General features: G+C 40.7%; 1 protein-coding gene across 5 annotated transcripts in view; it reads right to left on the bottom strand.

Annotated features, from left to right (window-relative positions):
- Nucleotides 1-18,066, bottom strand: part of Kcnma1 (potassium calcium-activated channel subfamily M alpha 1) — a 699,649-nt gene that overhangs the window by 122,979 nt on the left and 558,604 nt on the right. For all 5 annotated transcript variants that reach the window (XM_042690241.1, XM_042690238.1, XM_042690240.1 and 2 more), the window contains exons 17-18: nt 10,761-10,847; nt 4,438-4,514 (exon numbers count right to left, since the gene is read on the bottom strand). In XM_042690241.1, the coding sequence (XP_042546175.1) occupies nt 4,438-4,514; nt 10,761-10,847 (164 nt within the window). The remainder of the gene's footprint in view (nt 1-4,437; nt 4,515-10,760; nt 10,848-18,066) is intronic.

Here is an 18,066-nt window from a genome sequence, read left to right as displayed (position 1 = left end):
CCTCCAAGATGTCTGTCTAATACTCACGGAGGAACTGGATAGTACTGACTAAAAAAAGGAAAAATATTATTGTAAAGCAAGAGAACCGCACAGACTATAAGACATAATTACCATCATCGTAATACCTGTGTTCTGGAAGGTGGTTCAAGTCCTTACAGTCCTATAGGCAGGTAGCCAGTTAATTCTCTAGCAAGTACCTTCTTGTTAGAGAGGCACGTACACTGTAAGGAACACATTCCTCTCTCTATGGAGTATTCTCTATGCTTATATATAAAAATGTACATTTTTACATATAAAGTACTGGCACATGTCATATATATCTCACAACATAGGAATATATATGTAGCCGCCTACTCAGTATTTCCTTAAGGGAGGATGCCAAGCTCCATAGCCGGGGAGACCCGGCAGAATGCGTTAAAGGCAGGCATGACAATGACTCTGATGGAGGAAGTATCTCGAGCTACAGTGGTAACTACTCCAGCCTCACCGGTGTCCCTTAAAAGTCCTGGGACAAGGCCTTCCAGAGAAACACACCGTTGTCAAGGTCTTATTTTCAAATGGAAAAATAAGACCACATTAGAAGCTCGCCGGAGGTGGGAAGTGGGTGGGGGCACGGGGAATGGGTTGGGAAGACTCTCCAGCGTTAGGCTGCTCTGCAGACTGGGGTAGGGCATGAGCGAGTAGGGGCATGATGTCACTACTACATGCAACATGAATACCAAAACTCAAATGAAACTGAAGCTATACGGAAAATGAAAGAATTGTCTCCACTGGAGAAAGACAAAGGGGAAACTAGACTTCGGGCTACTGGGAACTGGTTTTACTCACAATAGATCACTACCAGTGTGCAGTTAAAATAGAGTGGGGCCGAATTCCGAGGCAGCAAAGAGGGAAAAAAAAATCAAAGATATGTCAATAATTAGAAGTTAAAAGAAAATTCCTACAAATACATCAGTCTAAACATGACTTGGCCCCTTGGGAGTCTACCCTTGGCAAATTTTCAGAGGCTGGGAGGGAAAATGTAAATCATTAGACCAGGTCTGTTACACAGGAAAAAAAAAAAGAAAAGAAAATGGATAATAAAATGGTAGGCTCTAAGAGCTTGCTCCTTGGCCAGACAGCTGAATTGGACTCACTTCCTGGATGGAGAGCTATGAATAAATGGAAAGAAATGCAAACGTTAAACTATACTACCACACGACTTCCAGAAATGGAATGTCCACACTCCATATTTCTCTGGATAATATGACATGATGATGAAGGTTACTGAACAAAGGTGGATGCGGGGGGGGGGGGGGGCGGTGGGGAGAGAATAAAAGGGGAAAGGATTGGTTGGGGAAAGAGGGTTAGGACATTGTAGATAAAGGTTGGAAACTGTCACTAACTCCACCCTCATGGAAACTTATCATTTTAGGGTGAATTCTCCATGCATAGACTAACAGATTTAGATAAATGTCCAGATGGGCCCAATGACCTCTTCAAATTAAAGTACCATTCACCGGCATGGGGACCACCCTAGTATGCTATTAATAATCCTGTCTCTCTAACCAAAATGTCTTTAACCCAAACCTATCTTCTCTTACCTCTTCACTTGTCTGGCCTGTGCACAAGGTTTATATTCAATAATTCATGCTCCCACACATAGCTGCCTCCTGGTCTCTGGGTCATGGCCTTCTAATAAAGAGGAATGACATATGGACAGTTCTGACTGGTGTGAAAAAAGATAGAACCTCACAGCTGAGGGTCTTGCCACACCAGCATGGCTTGGTGATGGTTTTCATTTCATAGCAACTAGGCCCGCTTGATGGTAAATCATAGACTTCACTAGCTCAACCAACTTTAAGGGAAATGAAGGTAATAACGTTTTTTGTTTTTTGTTTTTAATGATGATGTTCCTTTCTTCCCCAGAATAAAGCTAAAGTTTATTACTGTTTGCTTGCCTGGAACCAAGATTGAAAAGTACCCTGGAAGTCAGCTCTTGTCTTGTTAAAAAACTTGTAAAACATGGTCTGCCATGACCCACTATGGTGTCCTATGAGGGTCATTTCAGTTTTGCTGAGTCAGAGAGACTCTGTCTGCGTGCATTCTCTTCTACTCCAGCTTCCTGATGCTGTTCTCTATCCAGATATCAGAACAAACTTTTCAACCGAGATCTGATGCCATTTCCTTGCTTGAAATCTTCCAGTGGCTTCCTCCTATAGAACTAAAACCCAGATTCTTACCATGGTTCCTATTCTGATCTCTGATCTCATCTTGCCCAACTCTTTCCCCAGTGCCATTTGCCACATGAGCCTTTTATCTTTCCATCAAATGATACAAATTAACTCCTGCCTTTGGGCCTATTTCCCTCTTCTCCCTACCAGGCTTAAGTCTCAGCTTCAATGTTGCCTCCCATAGGCAGCCTTTTGGACAGCAACCTGTGATAGCTAACAAAATGCCTTATACTCTCAGGTGGTCTTGTTTCTTTTCTTTCACTTAAAGCCCTCTGAGTGAATTTATTGAATTGCTCACATGAGAAAAGTCTGTCTCCATTCGCTAGAGCGAAGGACTTGATCTCATTCACCACTTCATCCTTGATATCAAGGATGTGCCATGCACAAAAGAGGACACTTGGAAATACATTGGTAAATCACAGTCCGGACACTTTGTGGATGTCCCTGTGAGGGGAAGTTCTTTTGAAAATTTCTTCCCATCCATGACTGGCCTCTGTGTTCTACCTGTCTCAACCCCTCCCTACAAGAGTTTCCCTACAATAGAGTTCACCCTCTTATATTTTCCACTCTCTCTTGCTTGTTTCTACTCTCAGGAGCTAGGGGATTCCTGGTCAGCAGAGCTTCTGCATTCACAGTTAACTGAGCAGGGCTGAGCTGACACCCAGTGAGAAGTCCCCCTGAGAAGGCAAGCCAAGTCCTGGAGCCCAGGGGATGAAATGAGGGCAAGCCTTCTTCTGTACCATACACACTCATCTTGGTAGTGAATTGCAATTGGAAGTTCTTAGGCTCCACAGAGACTCTTGTTCTGAGGCATCCAGAAATGCTTGTCTTCATATGCCGATGGGTTTTGAGGCACTGGAAGTGAATATGTAAATTCAGCAGAGAAGATGGGAGGCAGACAGAAGTCCTGAGCTGGTTTAGAAGCCAGCCTGGGAGGATTTCTGCAGAAACTTCTCTAGACCAGGAGATGCCTGAGAGATGGAGTAAACGGCTTTGTGCCCTGGCAGTGCCATCTTTATGTCTAACCTTTTAGGCATCAACCATTATGTGGCCCTTTCAGGAAGGCAGTGACAAAGGCCTCTGTTTCAGTTAGAATATCTTCATTGAGTTAAGCTTTTATCACCCTGCTCCTTCTCATCAGACCCAAGGTCAAGGTCATCCATCTCATTCATCTCTCCTTTATACAAGATGGGTGTATTCAGAGAACATCCCCAAGAGAGGCCGTGGACCCTGAGCGTTGGCTGTGTGGCTCTAGGCACTCTCAGTTCCTCACCAATCAACTTCGAAGCTTTGCATCTCTTAGTATAAGATGGGATTCCTAATAGCCCCTGGTAATTATACAGGGTTATAGTAAGGATCAAAGCCACCATCACAAGGAACTTTTAAGACACTAAATCACCACAGGAGAGAAGGAATCGTTTTTTCTTTTTCACTAGTGTTCAGTCCAATTTCTATCCTAATTGCTGTCCTAATATTCTGTCTTAATTGCTGCTAAATGAATGATCTCCTCCAGTAAAGATGCTTAAAGTCAGGGAATCTGTGGTGCTCACAAGGCAATATTTTCATTTTCATCAGTGAGTAAGGTACAGCAGAAGACATGTAGGGAGACAGGCTGTTCTGGGAGCTACTGCGTTCAATCTAGACCACCCCAAAGAGGAATGTGCTTGAGGTTCGCCTTGAGGACAATGGTAAACAGTCCTCTGGATGACAGCATTCTTTCCTTGAGGCAACCCTTGGAAATCAGAACCAAACACTGCTGACTTTTGATGTGAAGGCCTACAGGAATTCCAACTGGAAAGACAGTCACCATCTCATTTTGGAGACCAAGTCTTGAGACTCAGTGTTCTAGTCCGCCATCTTACTATTTGGTGGCCTCTTTCTTAATCACTGGAAATCAATACTCAAAAACTCCCTCTTCCAGAACCTCCAGTGCCTTCTTTTCTATCCCTTGTGCCTCACTGTGCTGATGCTCCTCTAGAGTCAAGAAATCGAGGGGACGAATTCACCTCACACCCTGGAACCCATGAGGATGAGTTCTCATCTTCTGCTTTAACAGGTGAGGACGAGTCTCTTTAAACTGTCTCTTTAAACTGCTGGGAGAAACATAAACATTTGAGAGAATCCTCTTAATGTTTCATGTTTCTCTACCAGGAAGAGAAGGAAAAGGAATTGGGGAAGAGGAAAGGAAAGCAAGGAGGGGGGAGGGAAAAGAAACACTACTTACGCCTTTTGCAGCCACATTTCTTAATTCGTTTGGGATCTGTGATGTCATCATGACAAGCCTTGCAGTAAAAATAGGCCCTGGAGAAAGAGAATGGAAAAACTGACACATTCCATAATCTGCCCAAATGAAATGAGTACCACATTTCCTCCACCATGGTGCCAAATTAATGAAACATGCCAGCACTAATTTCCTTTAATCTTTTGAAAAGTTTAGACGTTTGCAGACGGAAATGTTTGTTGCAAGAGCCATTTATTTCAAACAGGATTCTGTGATTTTGAACTAGCGATTCTTTTTCATAAACTTCCATTAGGAAGGAAAAATAAATAAATAAAATAAAACCAGGGAGAAAGGTTGCTGATGTGACCTGCTGTATTTGCTCCCTCTGTCTTCACTGTTGAGAACAATATTTAATGCTGGACTTTAGGATCCAAGGGCCCCGAGCCTGGGGGGGAGGGGGTGAGAGGGTTAATTATAACTCTGAAACCCCATAGTCCACTCAAACATATATTAAAGGAGACACAAGCATGAGTCCTCGGTCAAATGCAAATATGAAACTTGTCACTTCGAAAGTATCTTTTCTCATTAGAGAGTGGGTTGAGAAGGAGCAGGGAGAGGAAGCTACAACGGCAATGAATGGGTTCAGCGGTCCCTCTGGGGACTCATAACCGCTTCATTCCAAAGCTGGTGGACTCATTTCCGTTACATTGACCCCTTAAGCACAGGTAATCAATGAAGGTTTTCATCTCACTGTAGAGTTGGCCATTGGGTTGGGGTGAGCAGAGGAATGGGGTAGGTAGAAGGAGGCCTAGGATAAGCAACAATAGCAACAATGGAGGAGGGGATCCCCTTAACTGACTTAAGTGTCAATACAAGATTACAAAGTACATCAAGTACATAGGCTATTCAAAGATAATGTTGGGGGCGCTGGGTACCAGAGGCTCGCTTTTGTAATGTTAGATACTCAGGAGGCTGAGATCTGGAGGATCCAGAGGGAGGCTTGGACAGAAAAGTCCTCAAGCCTCCATCTCCAAAATAGCTGTGGGACAGAAAATCTGAGCAAATGCAAGGTCTTGAGCTCAAACAATAACAGTAATGAGGTAAAATGATATCATTCAAGCACCACTTAAAATTAGTGCAGCTTGGAATGACTGTTCCCTTTAGTGTAGATGGTCCTCAATTCAGGATTTGTAAGAGTGTATCTATACTGCCATTCAGGGGCTCACATTCAGTATGGGATTTGATAAATCACATGACATACTCAACATGTTTAATAGTATAAAATGAAATTTGTGTTACATGATTTTGCTCCATTAGTGGTCCAAGCTTAGACTGAGCTAAGCTATGATGTATGGCAGGTTAGTTGTATTGTGTGTGTGTGTGTGTGTGTGTGTGTGTGTGTGTGTGTGTGTGTGTGTGTGTGTGTGTGTGCTGGTTTTGGGGCTTGAACTTGTTCTCGGTGCTGTCCTGGCTAGTGCTCTACCACTTGAACTACAGCTCCACTTCTGGTTGGTTTTTTAGTGGTGGTTAATTGAAGATAAGAATCTCAGAGAGTTTCCTGCCTGGGACTGGCTTTGAACCATGATCCTCAGATTTCAACCTCCTAAGTAACTAGGATTACAGGTGTGAGCCACCAGCGCCTGATCTTAAATGTATTTTTGAATTCTGAGATTTTCAACTTATGAGGAGTTTATTGGAATTCAATCCTATTGTATGTAGAGAGAGTATCTGTATTAGAGAGGTGATAAAATTCATTGGAACAATCTCATAAAGTTCTGGATCCAGGAACTAACAAAAATCCCTGGCTTAGCACCTTTACTGCTCCAAACGTTAAATTGAATGCCAAGGGTAAACATAGTCATTTCTTGACTGGGCTAAAGTAATAAACACAATTCTTGACCCTTTGATTGCTAAATTCCTTCTTAGGATTTTCACAAGACTTGCAATTCTGGTGGTACTGATTGGACACCAGCGTAATAATGGCTTTTGGACTGGGAAGGAGTGTGGAGATATGGCAGCCAGATCTCTGTTCCCATGGGTAAGTTGAGGAGGTCATCATGACCTATTCAAAGTTTTGCCAGGCTGCAACTCAGCTAGCCCAGGAATTCTCCATCCAAGTTCAATGCTCTTTGTACTCAAGCAGATTTCCACCACTTCTTTATATGCCAGTTTTCATCCAATTTGCAAGAAAAGTAAAGAACATGTCTATTTGCCCTGTGTGACATTGTGGTTCAGATCCAATGGGTGATGTTTAATCTTCAAACAATACTTTAAACAAGGTACAATTATTACATTACCTCTGCTTTACAGATAAGAAAACTGAAGCCCGGAAAGATTTAAATGGCCCATCTCAGCCCACACAGCTACAAGTGGCAAAGCCAGGTCTCAAATCCCTGAGTCCAGCGTCTTAAATATACCTCTACTGTAGAGATGATGAGTTGGAATAGATAAAAGCAGATTCTTTTTATAACTTTTATATTTAACTGAAAAAATTATAGATTCTTTGGGATATGAGCCATGATATTTTGAAATATGTTTATATATTAGAGAATGGCTAAATCGAGCTAATTGATGCATATTACTTCACATACTTGTCATATTTTGGTACTGACATTCCTGTTAGTTCCCGTTTTAGCAATTTTCAAGAATTAATGCATGGTCATCAGGCTGTACAATAGATCTGTTAAATTTGTTTTTACTAATGGGAGTTCTATGTGCCTTGATCATCACTTCCTCAGTTTCCCCAACTGACCCCTAGTAACCACTACTCTACTTCCTGCTTCTATGGGTTTGAAATTTTTAGATTCTACATGTAAGCAAGACCATGAAGTATTCAGATTTCTGTGTCTGGATTCTTTTATTTAGCATAATCTCTTCGGGGTCAGACAAATAAGGTAATGATTTACAAGTAAAACATGGTAATGAGATACAGGTAAAACAGCCTCAAACCCTTAAAACCAGCTTAAACCCTCAGTGGCTTTCCCTTTGTAACAAATTCAACTTCTGGGTAGAGTGTTCAGAAACCAGCCTCTTTCTCTCTGATCTCATCTCTTAACACTCTTTCCCTCCTCTACTCCACTAGCCACACTTTGTGTGGTGGGATCTCTGCACACAATACATTTCTTTTCACCCTATTTCCTCTTCCTGGCTGATCTTTGCTTGACAGATTATTTTCCTTCATTCCTATCAGTGACACCTTCATGGAGCAGCCTTCTCTTACACCCAACGTAAACCATGCATTGTTTCATTATGAATTTCAGAAATCAACAGCCTATGATTCTCTCCCCTCTAGAAGGTGAACTTAGCTCTGAGGATTCTTGGCACCTAGTAGAAAACCTCCAGAGCGTGAGCTGACTTGTGGACACTTGAGGAAGAATGAATGAATAAGTAAGTGAGTATGAGAATGCTTTCCAGCATAAGATAGGCCAAGTTTTTAGGAGAAAACAGTGTAAAAAACATTTTTTTAATATAAAAGCAGGTGATTTTTTTCAATGTGGCAACTAATCAATTTTTAAAATTATAACTCAAACAAAAATGATGTCTTCAAGCCAAAGAGTCAATGTGGCACTGGTTCCTGAAAATGGAAGGGGTAAGGAGTAAAGGACAAGTATCCAAACATCCATCCCAAAATGACTTTTTAAAGACTGGCACTGAAAGGGTTCACGTGTCTGCTTCTAAAGCCCTGCATCTGGAAGTTTCTATGAGCTACAATTCATTAACTTCTTTTTGCTGCTTTTGGGTTTTATTTGGTTGTTATTTTTTTTTAGTACTAGATCATCATAATCTCCTTTCTCATTTGTACAAAACTTGTTTAGTTTTCATCCAGAGCTCCAATGTCCTCCTGGTGGTTTTCTGCATCTTCATCTATTTGAAATCCCCTCACTGATAGCATTCGCTCTGACACATTCCACACCATGGAAAATTACGGGCTGGAGTTGTAGCTGATTGTGTCAGCTTGTATTTGTGAATATCATAAAGCTCCAAAATGAGACATACTGCACTCTCTAATAGAGGAGGTAATGTGTTCTTTGGACTGCCTGGTATTTGTGACATTCATTAGTGAGAGATGAAATAAGAAATAGAATTAGACGAATGGAAACTTCACTCCATATTTGCCATCTGGGAGGTAGACAAGCTGTACAGTGCTGCTGGGTGCTCAGCCTCCTTTCCTGGGAGCTGAGATGCTACTTCAAGTTCATTTGCTTGTTTGTTTGTTAACTGCTGGTACTGGAGCTTGAACTCAGGGCCTAACACTCTTTCTTAGCTTTTTTGCTCAAGGCTGGTGCTCTACCACTTGAGCCATACCTACACTTCTGGCTTTCTTGCTGGTTAATTGGAGATAAGAGTGTTTTGGATTTGTCTGCTCAAACTGGCTTTGAACCAAGATCCTCAGATCTCAGCCTCCTGAGTAGCTAGAATTATAGGTGTGAACCACCAAGCACTTGGCTGCTTAGAGCTTTTGTGTCCCACATCTGGATGAGAATACAATGTTCTCCTCCAGAAGATCTGAGGATAGGAATAGTTGGCTTTACTCGTTCCCACTTTCCTTTCATATGGCTTTCAGTCTTGGGGTATTCTTGAAGAGTCATGAAAGTAGCATGAACTGGGTAGGATGGGTGTTTCTCTCCCACAACTGAATAATAGAAATCTTTTTGTAATTTGTGGGCCTAAATTTAAGTGATTGGAAAGCTCATTTTTTTTTTCAAATGTTATGTCGCTCTACCTCGCATACTCCTTTTTCTGCAAGTTTTTGTAACTAATGCTATTTGTTTACTAGAGTGGGTAGTAAGAAAAAAAGGCCTAAGTATCGGTTGTCAAATAGGATCCTTCCGTGTTCAGCATGTCAGATGCATGTCCCTGATATATAAGTGTACAAGGACTGGACCTCCTGGATTTAAAGCCTAGCTTTATTATTCTCTAGTTGTACAATGTGAGGCATGTTGTTTAAGAAATTGTGCCTCTGTTTCCTCATATGGAAACTAGGAAAGAAGAATGCTCTCCTTCTCAGAAAGCTGGGAATGAGCCCCTGCATAGCAAGACTCTCATCAGTACCAAGAGAATGCCCAGTGAGCTCTCCACATGGGTGTGTGCACATCATCACCTTTGGTGGGAAGGAAAGGAAAGATCAGTTCTGTTCTGGGATCTGCCACTGGATTATGTGCTGCATGGTCTGTGGACAAGCCATTTATCTCAATGTTATCAATGAGCAAACCAAAGCCCTAAGTATTTAACCAGACTTACTTTCCAGGGTTATTTTGAGGGGCAGAAATAGACAACGTCAGCATGCCTAGCTCAAGCCTGCCTTAGAGTAGGAACTCATTAAATGAAGACAAAAAGGGATTCCATGAACAATTGCAGACAGCAAACGATCAATAATTAACTTAAGGTGGTGGCTCAGTAGTAGAATGCTTGCCTTGCATGCATGAGGCCCTGGGTTCGATTCCTCAGCACCACATAAGCAGAAAAAAAAGCCAGAAGTGGCACTGTGGCTCAAGCGGTAGAGCACTAGCCTTGAGCTGAAGAGCTGAGGGACAGCGCCCAGGCCCAGAGTTCAGGTCCACGACTGGACCCACAAAAAAAAAAAAAAGAGAGAGAACTAGTAATTAACTTAAACTATGTAATATTGTTGTACTGAGTGGCCTGTCTGGTTAGTTCTACCCTATGCTCTACTAGTAAAATGTCCCAAGTTGATAAAAATGGAATGAATTATAACAATATTCTAAGGTGTTATGCAAAACCCTATGATTTCCTAAAAAGGGATAAGGACATTACTAACAAAGTCATGAAACAATGAGGTCGATGAAATCCTGTGCCATATCTGTCAAGGCTTTTTACAATTGACACTGACAACTTCAGTCCTTCACTAGGAAAATCACAAATAGCAACACGAGTAATTTAATGTTTCATCTCAAATTAATCCCAATTGCATTGTGCACCTTCTATAGAGAACTGGACATTCTCAAGGCTATTTGTCCAAGTAATATGAAGAAAAGAGCCCTGAACAAGGAGCTGGCTATCCTGTTAGGCCAATGCATAATAACTATCTGGGCCTTAAAGATAAAGGAAAAGATAACTGGGCTTCCTAGTTGTAAAACTTGATTATTCGACTTCCAATACAAGGAATCATCTATGTGCAAACATGGAGACATTTGAAAGTACAATCTCTTTCCTAAAACTGTGTACCATCTGATACCCATGGAAATGTCTAGAGGTTGTGAGGAGGGGGTGGGTGAGAGCCCTGTGTGTATGAACATAGGTCCACCTCAATAGACCAGAATGTCTATCTCTGAGTCAGAAAAGAAGACAGATGAACATTAAACTCTTACCTTTTAACTTCTTTGGCATCACTTGCGATGAAAAATCCTAAAGTACCTTCTTGGATCTTAAGGTGGTTTCCAGGATTAATTAATATACTGCTCAGTGAAAAAAAAAAAGAACAAAAAAAAAAAAAACAAATAAAGAGACACACATGTGAGCTCATGTTCTGCATCAAACCATGAAGGCAGTACTATACTGTTTTTATAGGGGCCCCACTAGTCTAATGTTTTCCCCAAAGATTTTCTCTACAGCCTGATGTTCACTGGCCCACACACTTAGTTTGATCATGCCATTATCCAGTTCTTCTGGTTAAATCTCAGGCTGGCACACTTCTGATTGAGGACCTCAAAGCAAATCTTAGTTTTAGGGCCTGCGTTTGCATAATGGAACAGTCTAGCTTCCATGGTAGGCACTTGACTTGAAGCAAATTTCCTTGTAATGTGTTCTTTTTGAAACTGCTACAGAAGGTCAGTATTTGAAGCATTACTGCACGAATGAAGCTCTAGTGACACCAATTTTCCATTAGATGACAGAGAATTAATGGGACCCCTATGTGTATATGGAAATATACATGAATACATAGGAAATGTTGTTGTGGGGAATGGTACAAGACACCCATAATCAATGCAGAAGCCAACTACACATTCAGAACTTGGATAAGGACAATGAAGCAGATTTCTAAGTGGAGCCCATGTAGGGAAGAATGTAGTGAAAAACAATGTCAGGACTTAGCTATACTTAAATATTTCCAGTCTGCTGTTTGTAAAAAAAAACAGCAGAGATATTTGAAGAAGATGCATTGTTAGCATGTCCTAACTGGAAAAAACTATATTACAGCACAAATGAGAATTATCACTAAAACAATGCATGCCCTATAGAAAAGTATGGACCTATCTATACACTGTCCTATTTCAAAGTGTTTTAAATAGATTAGCTGATGAAGTTGTGCTTGGATTGATAGTACAGATAAATGCATTGTAATCTAATAAATGGATGAAACCAACAAGTTTAATTTTCCACAGATCAAAAGCAGAATCCAGGTCTGTCTTACTCAGAGACAGAGATGAGGCTTTGGACTTAATGGTTGTTAAACGTCAGCACTCGAAACCAAGCAATAGTCAACAAAAGTTTTCTTTGATCTGAAAAGCTGGTGATTAAGGTAACAGCTATTTGGAATCAAGCTAAAGGAAGTCCTTGGCTGTCCAAAGCAATCAAAATGGAGCATTGCAATTAACATGTAATCTTTTTCTGTTGGTAAAACCATTCCTGAAAAGTGTTGCTACCATCAAAGTGATATATATCTGTAGCAACACAGGAAGGACTCAGGTGAACTTTTGTCCTGTTGGGAGAACTCTGAGCAGATCATTACTGCAAAACATAATTGGTAGTGGTTACAAGAACATCCACCATTCCTTGTAACATGACCCAACAAAAGGAAATCTAGCTTGTACTGCTGCTGTTATTAACACTAAAGTATAGTAAGAGTCTGAAGATTTGACTGTTCTGCCCCAGAATCACAGGCAATAATGAGATTTCTTCTGAGTGAGGAAGTGACAGAATATCTTGATAGCATAGTTTATAACAGACAACAGTCTGTCCAGCCTCCTCTTAATTACCCCTCTGCCAACTCCCATGATGATATCACAAGCCCTCCTAGTTTCTACCATTTTGAAGAGGACAGGCCAGAATGTATATAGCTTAGATAGACTTCTTTTCAAAGTTAATTAAGAATAATTTTTTAGAATGGCAAGTTTCTGGATTTTACATGCTCCCTTTAAAAAAAATGTCTCCTTTCCTGCAACGTGTTCTTTTTATGTGCCCTGACTGTGCATTTTGGGTTTAAATACCAACAATTCCATCAAGTACAAAACCCTCCTTAGAACTCAATTGTTTTCCCCTTTAAGAGGGGATACATGGACTGGGAAGGTGGCTCAGTGGGAGAGTGCTTGCCTAGCATGCATGAGGACCTGGTTTGATTCCTCAGCACCATAAAAGCAGAAAAAGCTAGAATGATGCCGTGGCTCAAGTGGTAGAGTACTAGCCTTGAGCTGAAGAGCTCAGGGAAAGCGCCCAGGCTCAGAGTTCAGGACCCATGACTGACAAAAAAAAAGGGAGGGGGGAAATACATGATAAATGATAGCCTTTCTTCAGAGAATTAAGAGAGATCAAATATAAATGGCTAGAGGCATCTTGGTTACTGTTATTTTTATTCTTGCACAAAATGCCCAAATATTTTCCACAAAGACATGTGCAGTGATGTATGGAATGGATCCAATGTTCCTTATCAAAATACCCGACCCAAAAATGAGATAATGTTACAGGTTAAAGTACATTGCAGAATACTGTATAAGGATGTTCACAAAATATTCTTTATTGTTAGAGCCTTAAGAGTTAGTTCCTTGCAAGTGGCTCCTGCCTGTGATCTTATCTCTATTCAGGATGCTGATCTAAGGATCATGGTTCAAAACCAGCCTGGGTGGGAACGTCTCTGAGACATTTACCTCCAAAAAGACAGCAGGGGAGCTGCGGCTCCTATGGTAGAGCACTAGCCTTAAGCACAACAGTTCGGCTACAACACTCAGGCCCTGAGTTTAAGCCCTGGGAACTTCATGAAAAAACAGAAGAAGAAGCTTGAAGCCCATATGAGTTATCTCAGCCTAGAATGCCAAGCTCAAAATTTCACGGGAGGCCAATTCTTGTTCCATACAGATGTTTCTGTGTTCATTGTGGATGGGGTAGAAGACTTAGCTAATTTCTGTTGTAAGGGGTGAAGCTGTGCTATTTACAGACAAGCTAAGGCAAGTTTTCTGAATGGAATTTAGAAAAAAATGGGTCCAGTCCTTGAAAAAAGAAAAAAAAATTGACTAGAGGCGTAAAGATGCTCCCTGTGCTCCTTAAACTCCCATAGTTAAAGGTCTAGTGAAGAAGTGAATGTCTGATTCCAGAGGCTTGTAGCATGCTACATTACTCATGGGAGAGTGGTGAACTTCAGGTCCTTTGTAGAAATACACTACTGGTTTTGATTTTTCAAACCTTAAGTCTCCCATCCACATCCCAAATCTAGAAAATGTAAAATGCTAATTCTCCTCTTCTCGAAAATGTAAAACAGTAAGAATTCCTCCCCAAACCAACCTCTTTTCTCCTGAAAAATGCTTAATACTCATAAAACTTATTATGGAATTTCTAATGGAAAATACATAAATTTTCCCCCCAAAGATCTCTGATCTTTTTAGGAGAATTTGAAATGTCAAGTTTGTTTGGTTCTCATGACTGCCAGAAATTTCTCTCCCTGTGCCCCTTTAAATCAGGCCTCTGGCTCCAACTTGGACTAATTCACTAGCTTAACAGAAATAAGCTTCAAAATGTGTCATATGAGGAATCAGGAAAATCTTGAAAGAAAGAAAGAAGGAAAGAAAAGAAGGAAGGAAGGAAGGAAGGAAGGAAGGAAGGAAGGAAGGAAGGAAGGAAGGGAGAGAAAGAAAGAAAGAGAAAGAAAGAAAGAAAAGAAAAAAGTCCATATATCCATTAGCAGAATTCCGATAAGGACATCTTCTTGGCAGGGGTGGACATTTCCTCATTTCAAGGAACATATGAATCATTCCCTTTTTATTTCCCTATGACCCTGCCAATTTCTACTGAAGACACCGAGTGACAGCTGCATGTACAGGGCCCATATAGTCAGTCCCTTCTCCAAGGTTCTTTATTCTTTCCTTTACTCCCACTCTTGGGCTAGTTCTATGAAAACTTAATCTGCATCTACCAACTATAGAGAGAAAACACATATTTTCTGTAAGAAAACCCTAAAAATAGAGGGGTGAAAATAAAAGGCAATCAGTTATACTTTTGAGGTTTTCATAGTAACAAGTAACAGAGCCCAACATGCAACACGTGCTTCTCAGCCTTTTGTTGAATGAATGAATGGATAAAAAATTGGAGTAATTGATCTAGGTTCTAACAGTCCTCTTCTTCTTCTTCTTCTTCTCCTTCTTCTTCTTCTTCTTCTTCTTCCTCTTCCTCTCCCTCACCCTCTCCCTGTCCTTCCCTTTCCCCTTCCCCTTCCCCTTCTTCATCTTCTTCTCTAATAAGGGGGAAGGACAGTACCTCTATCTGTTCAAAAACCAAGCTGCAGTTCTAATCTGTCAGTGTGACTCATATTTTATAGGAGATTCACCACTGAGCTAACAGCATGCCAGAGGCATTTAGTATGAATATGAAAACATACTGCTATATAAACAGTGACCCACTTGGGTCATTGTTGGGAAGTTAAAATAGTTGACTGGGAAGCTAAAACAATTGATTTCAACATTGAAAGCAAGACACTTAGAGCTGAGATCTGTGTCTCTAAGAACAGAAAGCAATGTGAAGATGCCTGCCCACGGGCTTTCCTTTGTGAGGTAGTAAGCTGTGTAGCATTTCACTGGTGATCTCTTGCTGAATGTGGCCACAATGATGAATTTGGGGCAGAATGGAAGACCAGGACTTGGGTGGGGAAGAAATGATGTTTTTCCCCTTCCCTAACACTTGTGCCTTATAACTGACAAATATGTAATGATCTCTTATTCAATTATCACTAATCTCATGTATCTGCTGTTGTGTGTTTCAACCAGTGACTGGTAATCCAACAGAACCAGATATTGTATTAAAGGAAACTTCCAACACTGTGGATAAATATGGTCATTGTGTATTTTTCTCCCACTTCCCTCCATTTTGGATAGGCACTGTGTACCATTCCCCATGCAACTGAGAAAGAAAATACTACAACTCAGGTGAGAATATAGTTGACAGTAGATAACACGGTAATTATACTTGTGTCTAGCAAGGTAATGGACTTCATAAACTAGAGCAAGCAAGTAAGAACCATTGAGGACTTCCATTCATGTTCTGCCCAGATGAAAGTATTCCACTGATAAGAGGTCTTTCTGATCAAATGAGTTCATATACAGCTGTTTTGAGTTGGAACCTGAATAATAATTGGGTCCCCTCTCAGAGGAATGACTGCATTGTACTTTGTGGTTGTGTTAGGATACAGAGGATCAAGCCTCCCTGCCCCGGCCTATCTCAAACCTTGCTACCCTTCTGGAACTTTTCATCTGGGCTTTGGATATGCACTGCCGGAGTCCCACGCAGCAAGATGCACACTTGTACTGTAGAATATGTGCAGAAGACACAGTTGTGTATTCCATGCTTCAATCTATTTAAGCCCAGTCCACTTACACAGAGACAAGAAAGATTGCTCCCAGTTGATAGGACTCAAATGGCCACCACTGTGGTCAACCAATGATATTGGCAGTAACTTATGTAACCAGAATCCATGTCAATAATTTTCAAAGTGGAATATTAAAACACATATTTTTGCACATGATAGAACAGAATGGCCACATAAGGTGAGGCAGAAATAGCTAATCTAGGAAGGAGAAAGTTGGGTATTTCTGGGAGCAAGCCATGTCACTTTCTGTAGAGTACACTTTAGAACACGTCATGCCTGAACCACAACATGCCTTCACCACACGGTCAAAGGACTCCAGGGTCAAAAGCCAACAGCAGAGATGCCACCACTGTGGACCTTTGAAGATTCAGTGTTGCAGTAACTTCTTGCAGTTGGATCATATCAATAATACCAAACTGACAGGAAGCCACCTCTATTTATACATATCTACTCAAAGAGTCACAAAAGAGCTGACTTTGGAAAGAGTTCCAGACAAACACACACACACACACAGACACGCACACACACACACACACACACATACACACATCATGTTGTAAATACAAACATACAACAGTGACTACAACCACAGAGAAAAGCAACTCTTGAAAAGATGAACACATCGGCATCTCAATAATCTGTTTTTCAATAATACTGTCTTAGAGAACACATTATTGAAAAAAAAAACTGTGCTGGGAAATTTTAACCCAGAAAGCCTCCTTTAGAAAAAAAAAATGCCATTGATAATGATGTAGTCATGCTTCATGCAACATAAAACAGCATCGAAACAGGGTGAAATCACATGGCGAAAGTTGAGATACTTCATATTCAGAAAGAAGTCCAAACACACTAGAGGAAAAAGCCATGAGTTCATCCCAATAAACATTACTCATTCAGCAAGAGAGTATGATCATATAGCAATTCAACAGCAGCATTCGAAATCCTTCCTGAACACTGCCCAAGAAATTAAATATACAACAGGAGATTGCCAAAAGAAGCAAGAGGAGGAAATACGAGTGTAAGAGCTTGGTCTCTGTTTGTGGATAAAGGACAGAAACTGTTCTGGAAAGTCAACACAGGGAAGAAGGTCACTGGGAATGTGGATATGGGATGCAGACAAGATGATACCACATCTGGTGGATACCAAGACACAGCAGGACAGTACAGAAAACAGACACAAAGGGCTAGAGAGAAGCATCCTCCTTTTCATTTTAAGCATTTGCTCCCATCATTGGTGCCTTGACTGAAAACAGGACTATGCCTTTCCTTTTTCTTTTTTTTTCTTTCTTTAATTTTTTTTTTTAGGTTTCCTGCGAAGAAGTTAGTGCATCATCTAAAAGAACCAACAAACCAAACAAAGACAGCAGTAAGCTACTTTCAACTTTTAGATACTGTAGTTGTAGAAAGGTGTGTGCACATATATATATATGATATATATGTATATATATTGTATACATATATACTAGACAAGGGAATGAGATTATATATCCATGTATATAATCTTTCTTCTTGAATTCTTGGCAAATGGTTAGTCCTGTGGTTAGGAGTGAAGACAGAGGGTGGAGGTTGGAAGGAAAGTTAACGGAGAGTGCATACCGCTTTCGGCTTCTGCAAAAACGACAAGAAAAGAATTTAAAAATCAAACACTTTGATAATAAATTGATTGACACCAGAAGGAAAGAAGGAATAAAACCTTTGTTTCAAACCATTGGAAGTATGCACATGAAAACAAGGTTTTGGGGTTTTTTTTGTTATTTTTTTTTAGCAACGCATGAAAACAGTATTATGGGGTGAAATCAACAACAGAGGAGGGAGTTAAACACAGGTTGAAGGTAAGGGGCTGGGAAGGAGAAGCAGCCTTCTCTGAATTTTAATACCTGGTCAGTTAAAAATGTGAGAGGAAAAGGTATAGACACTTCATAAATGAAGAAGATTAAAACTGATTTCTCAGTAAGAGGCAAAAATCACGTATTTTGTTTGGACCCAGATACGATGTGGGTACACCCTGTTTTCCTGAGGGGGATGCTCATATTTCCTTTTTCCACAAGCACCAATGTACTTATATACCAACACCAAGCCAGAATGAGGACCAATGCAGCAATGGCACA

The sequence above is a fragment of the Dipodomys spectabilis genome, unplaced genomic scaffold, assembly GCF_019054845.1.
Source record: "Dipodomys spectabilis isolate Male_0828 unplaced genomic scaffold, ASM1905484v1 ptg000136l, whole genome shotgun sequence".
Classification (NCBI taxonomy): Eukaryota; Metazoa; Chordata; class Mammalia; order Rodentia; family Heteromyidae; genus Dipodomys; species Dipodomys spectabilis.
Note: the sequence above shows the minus strand (reverse complement) of the source record. Positions and strands in the feature narration are given on the sequence as shown.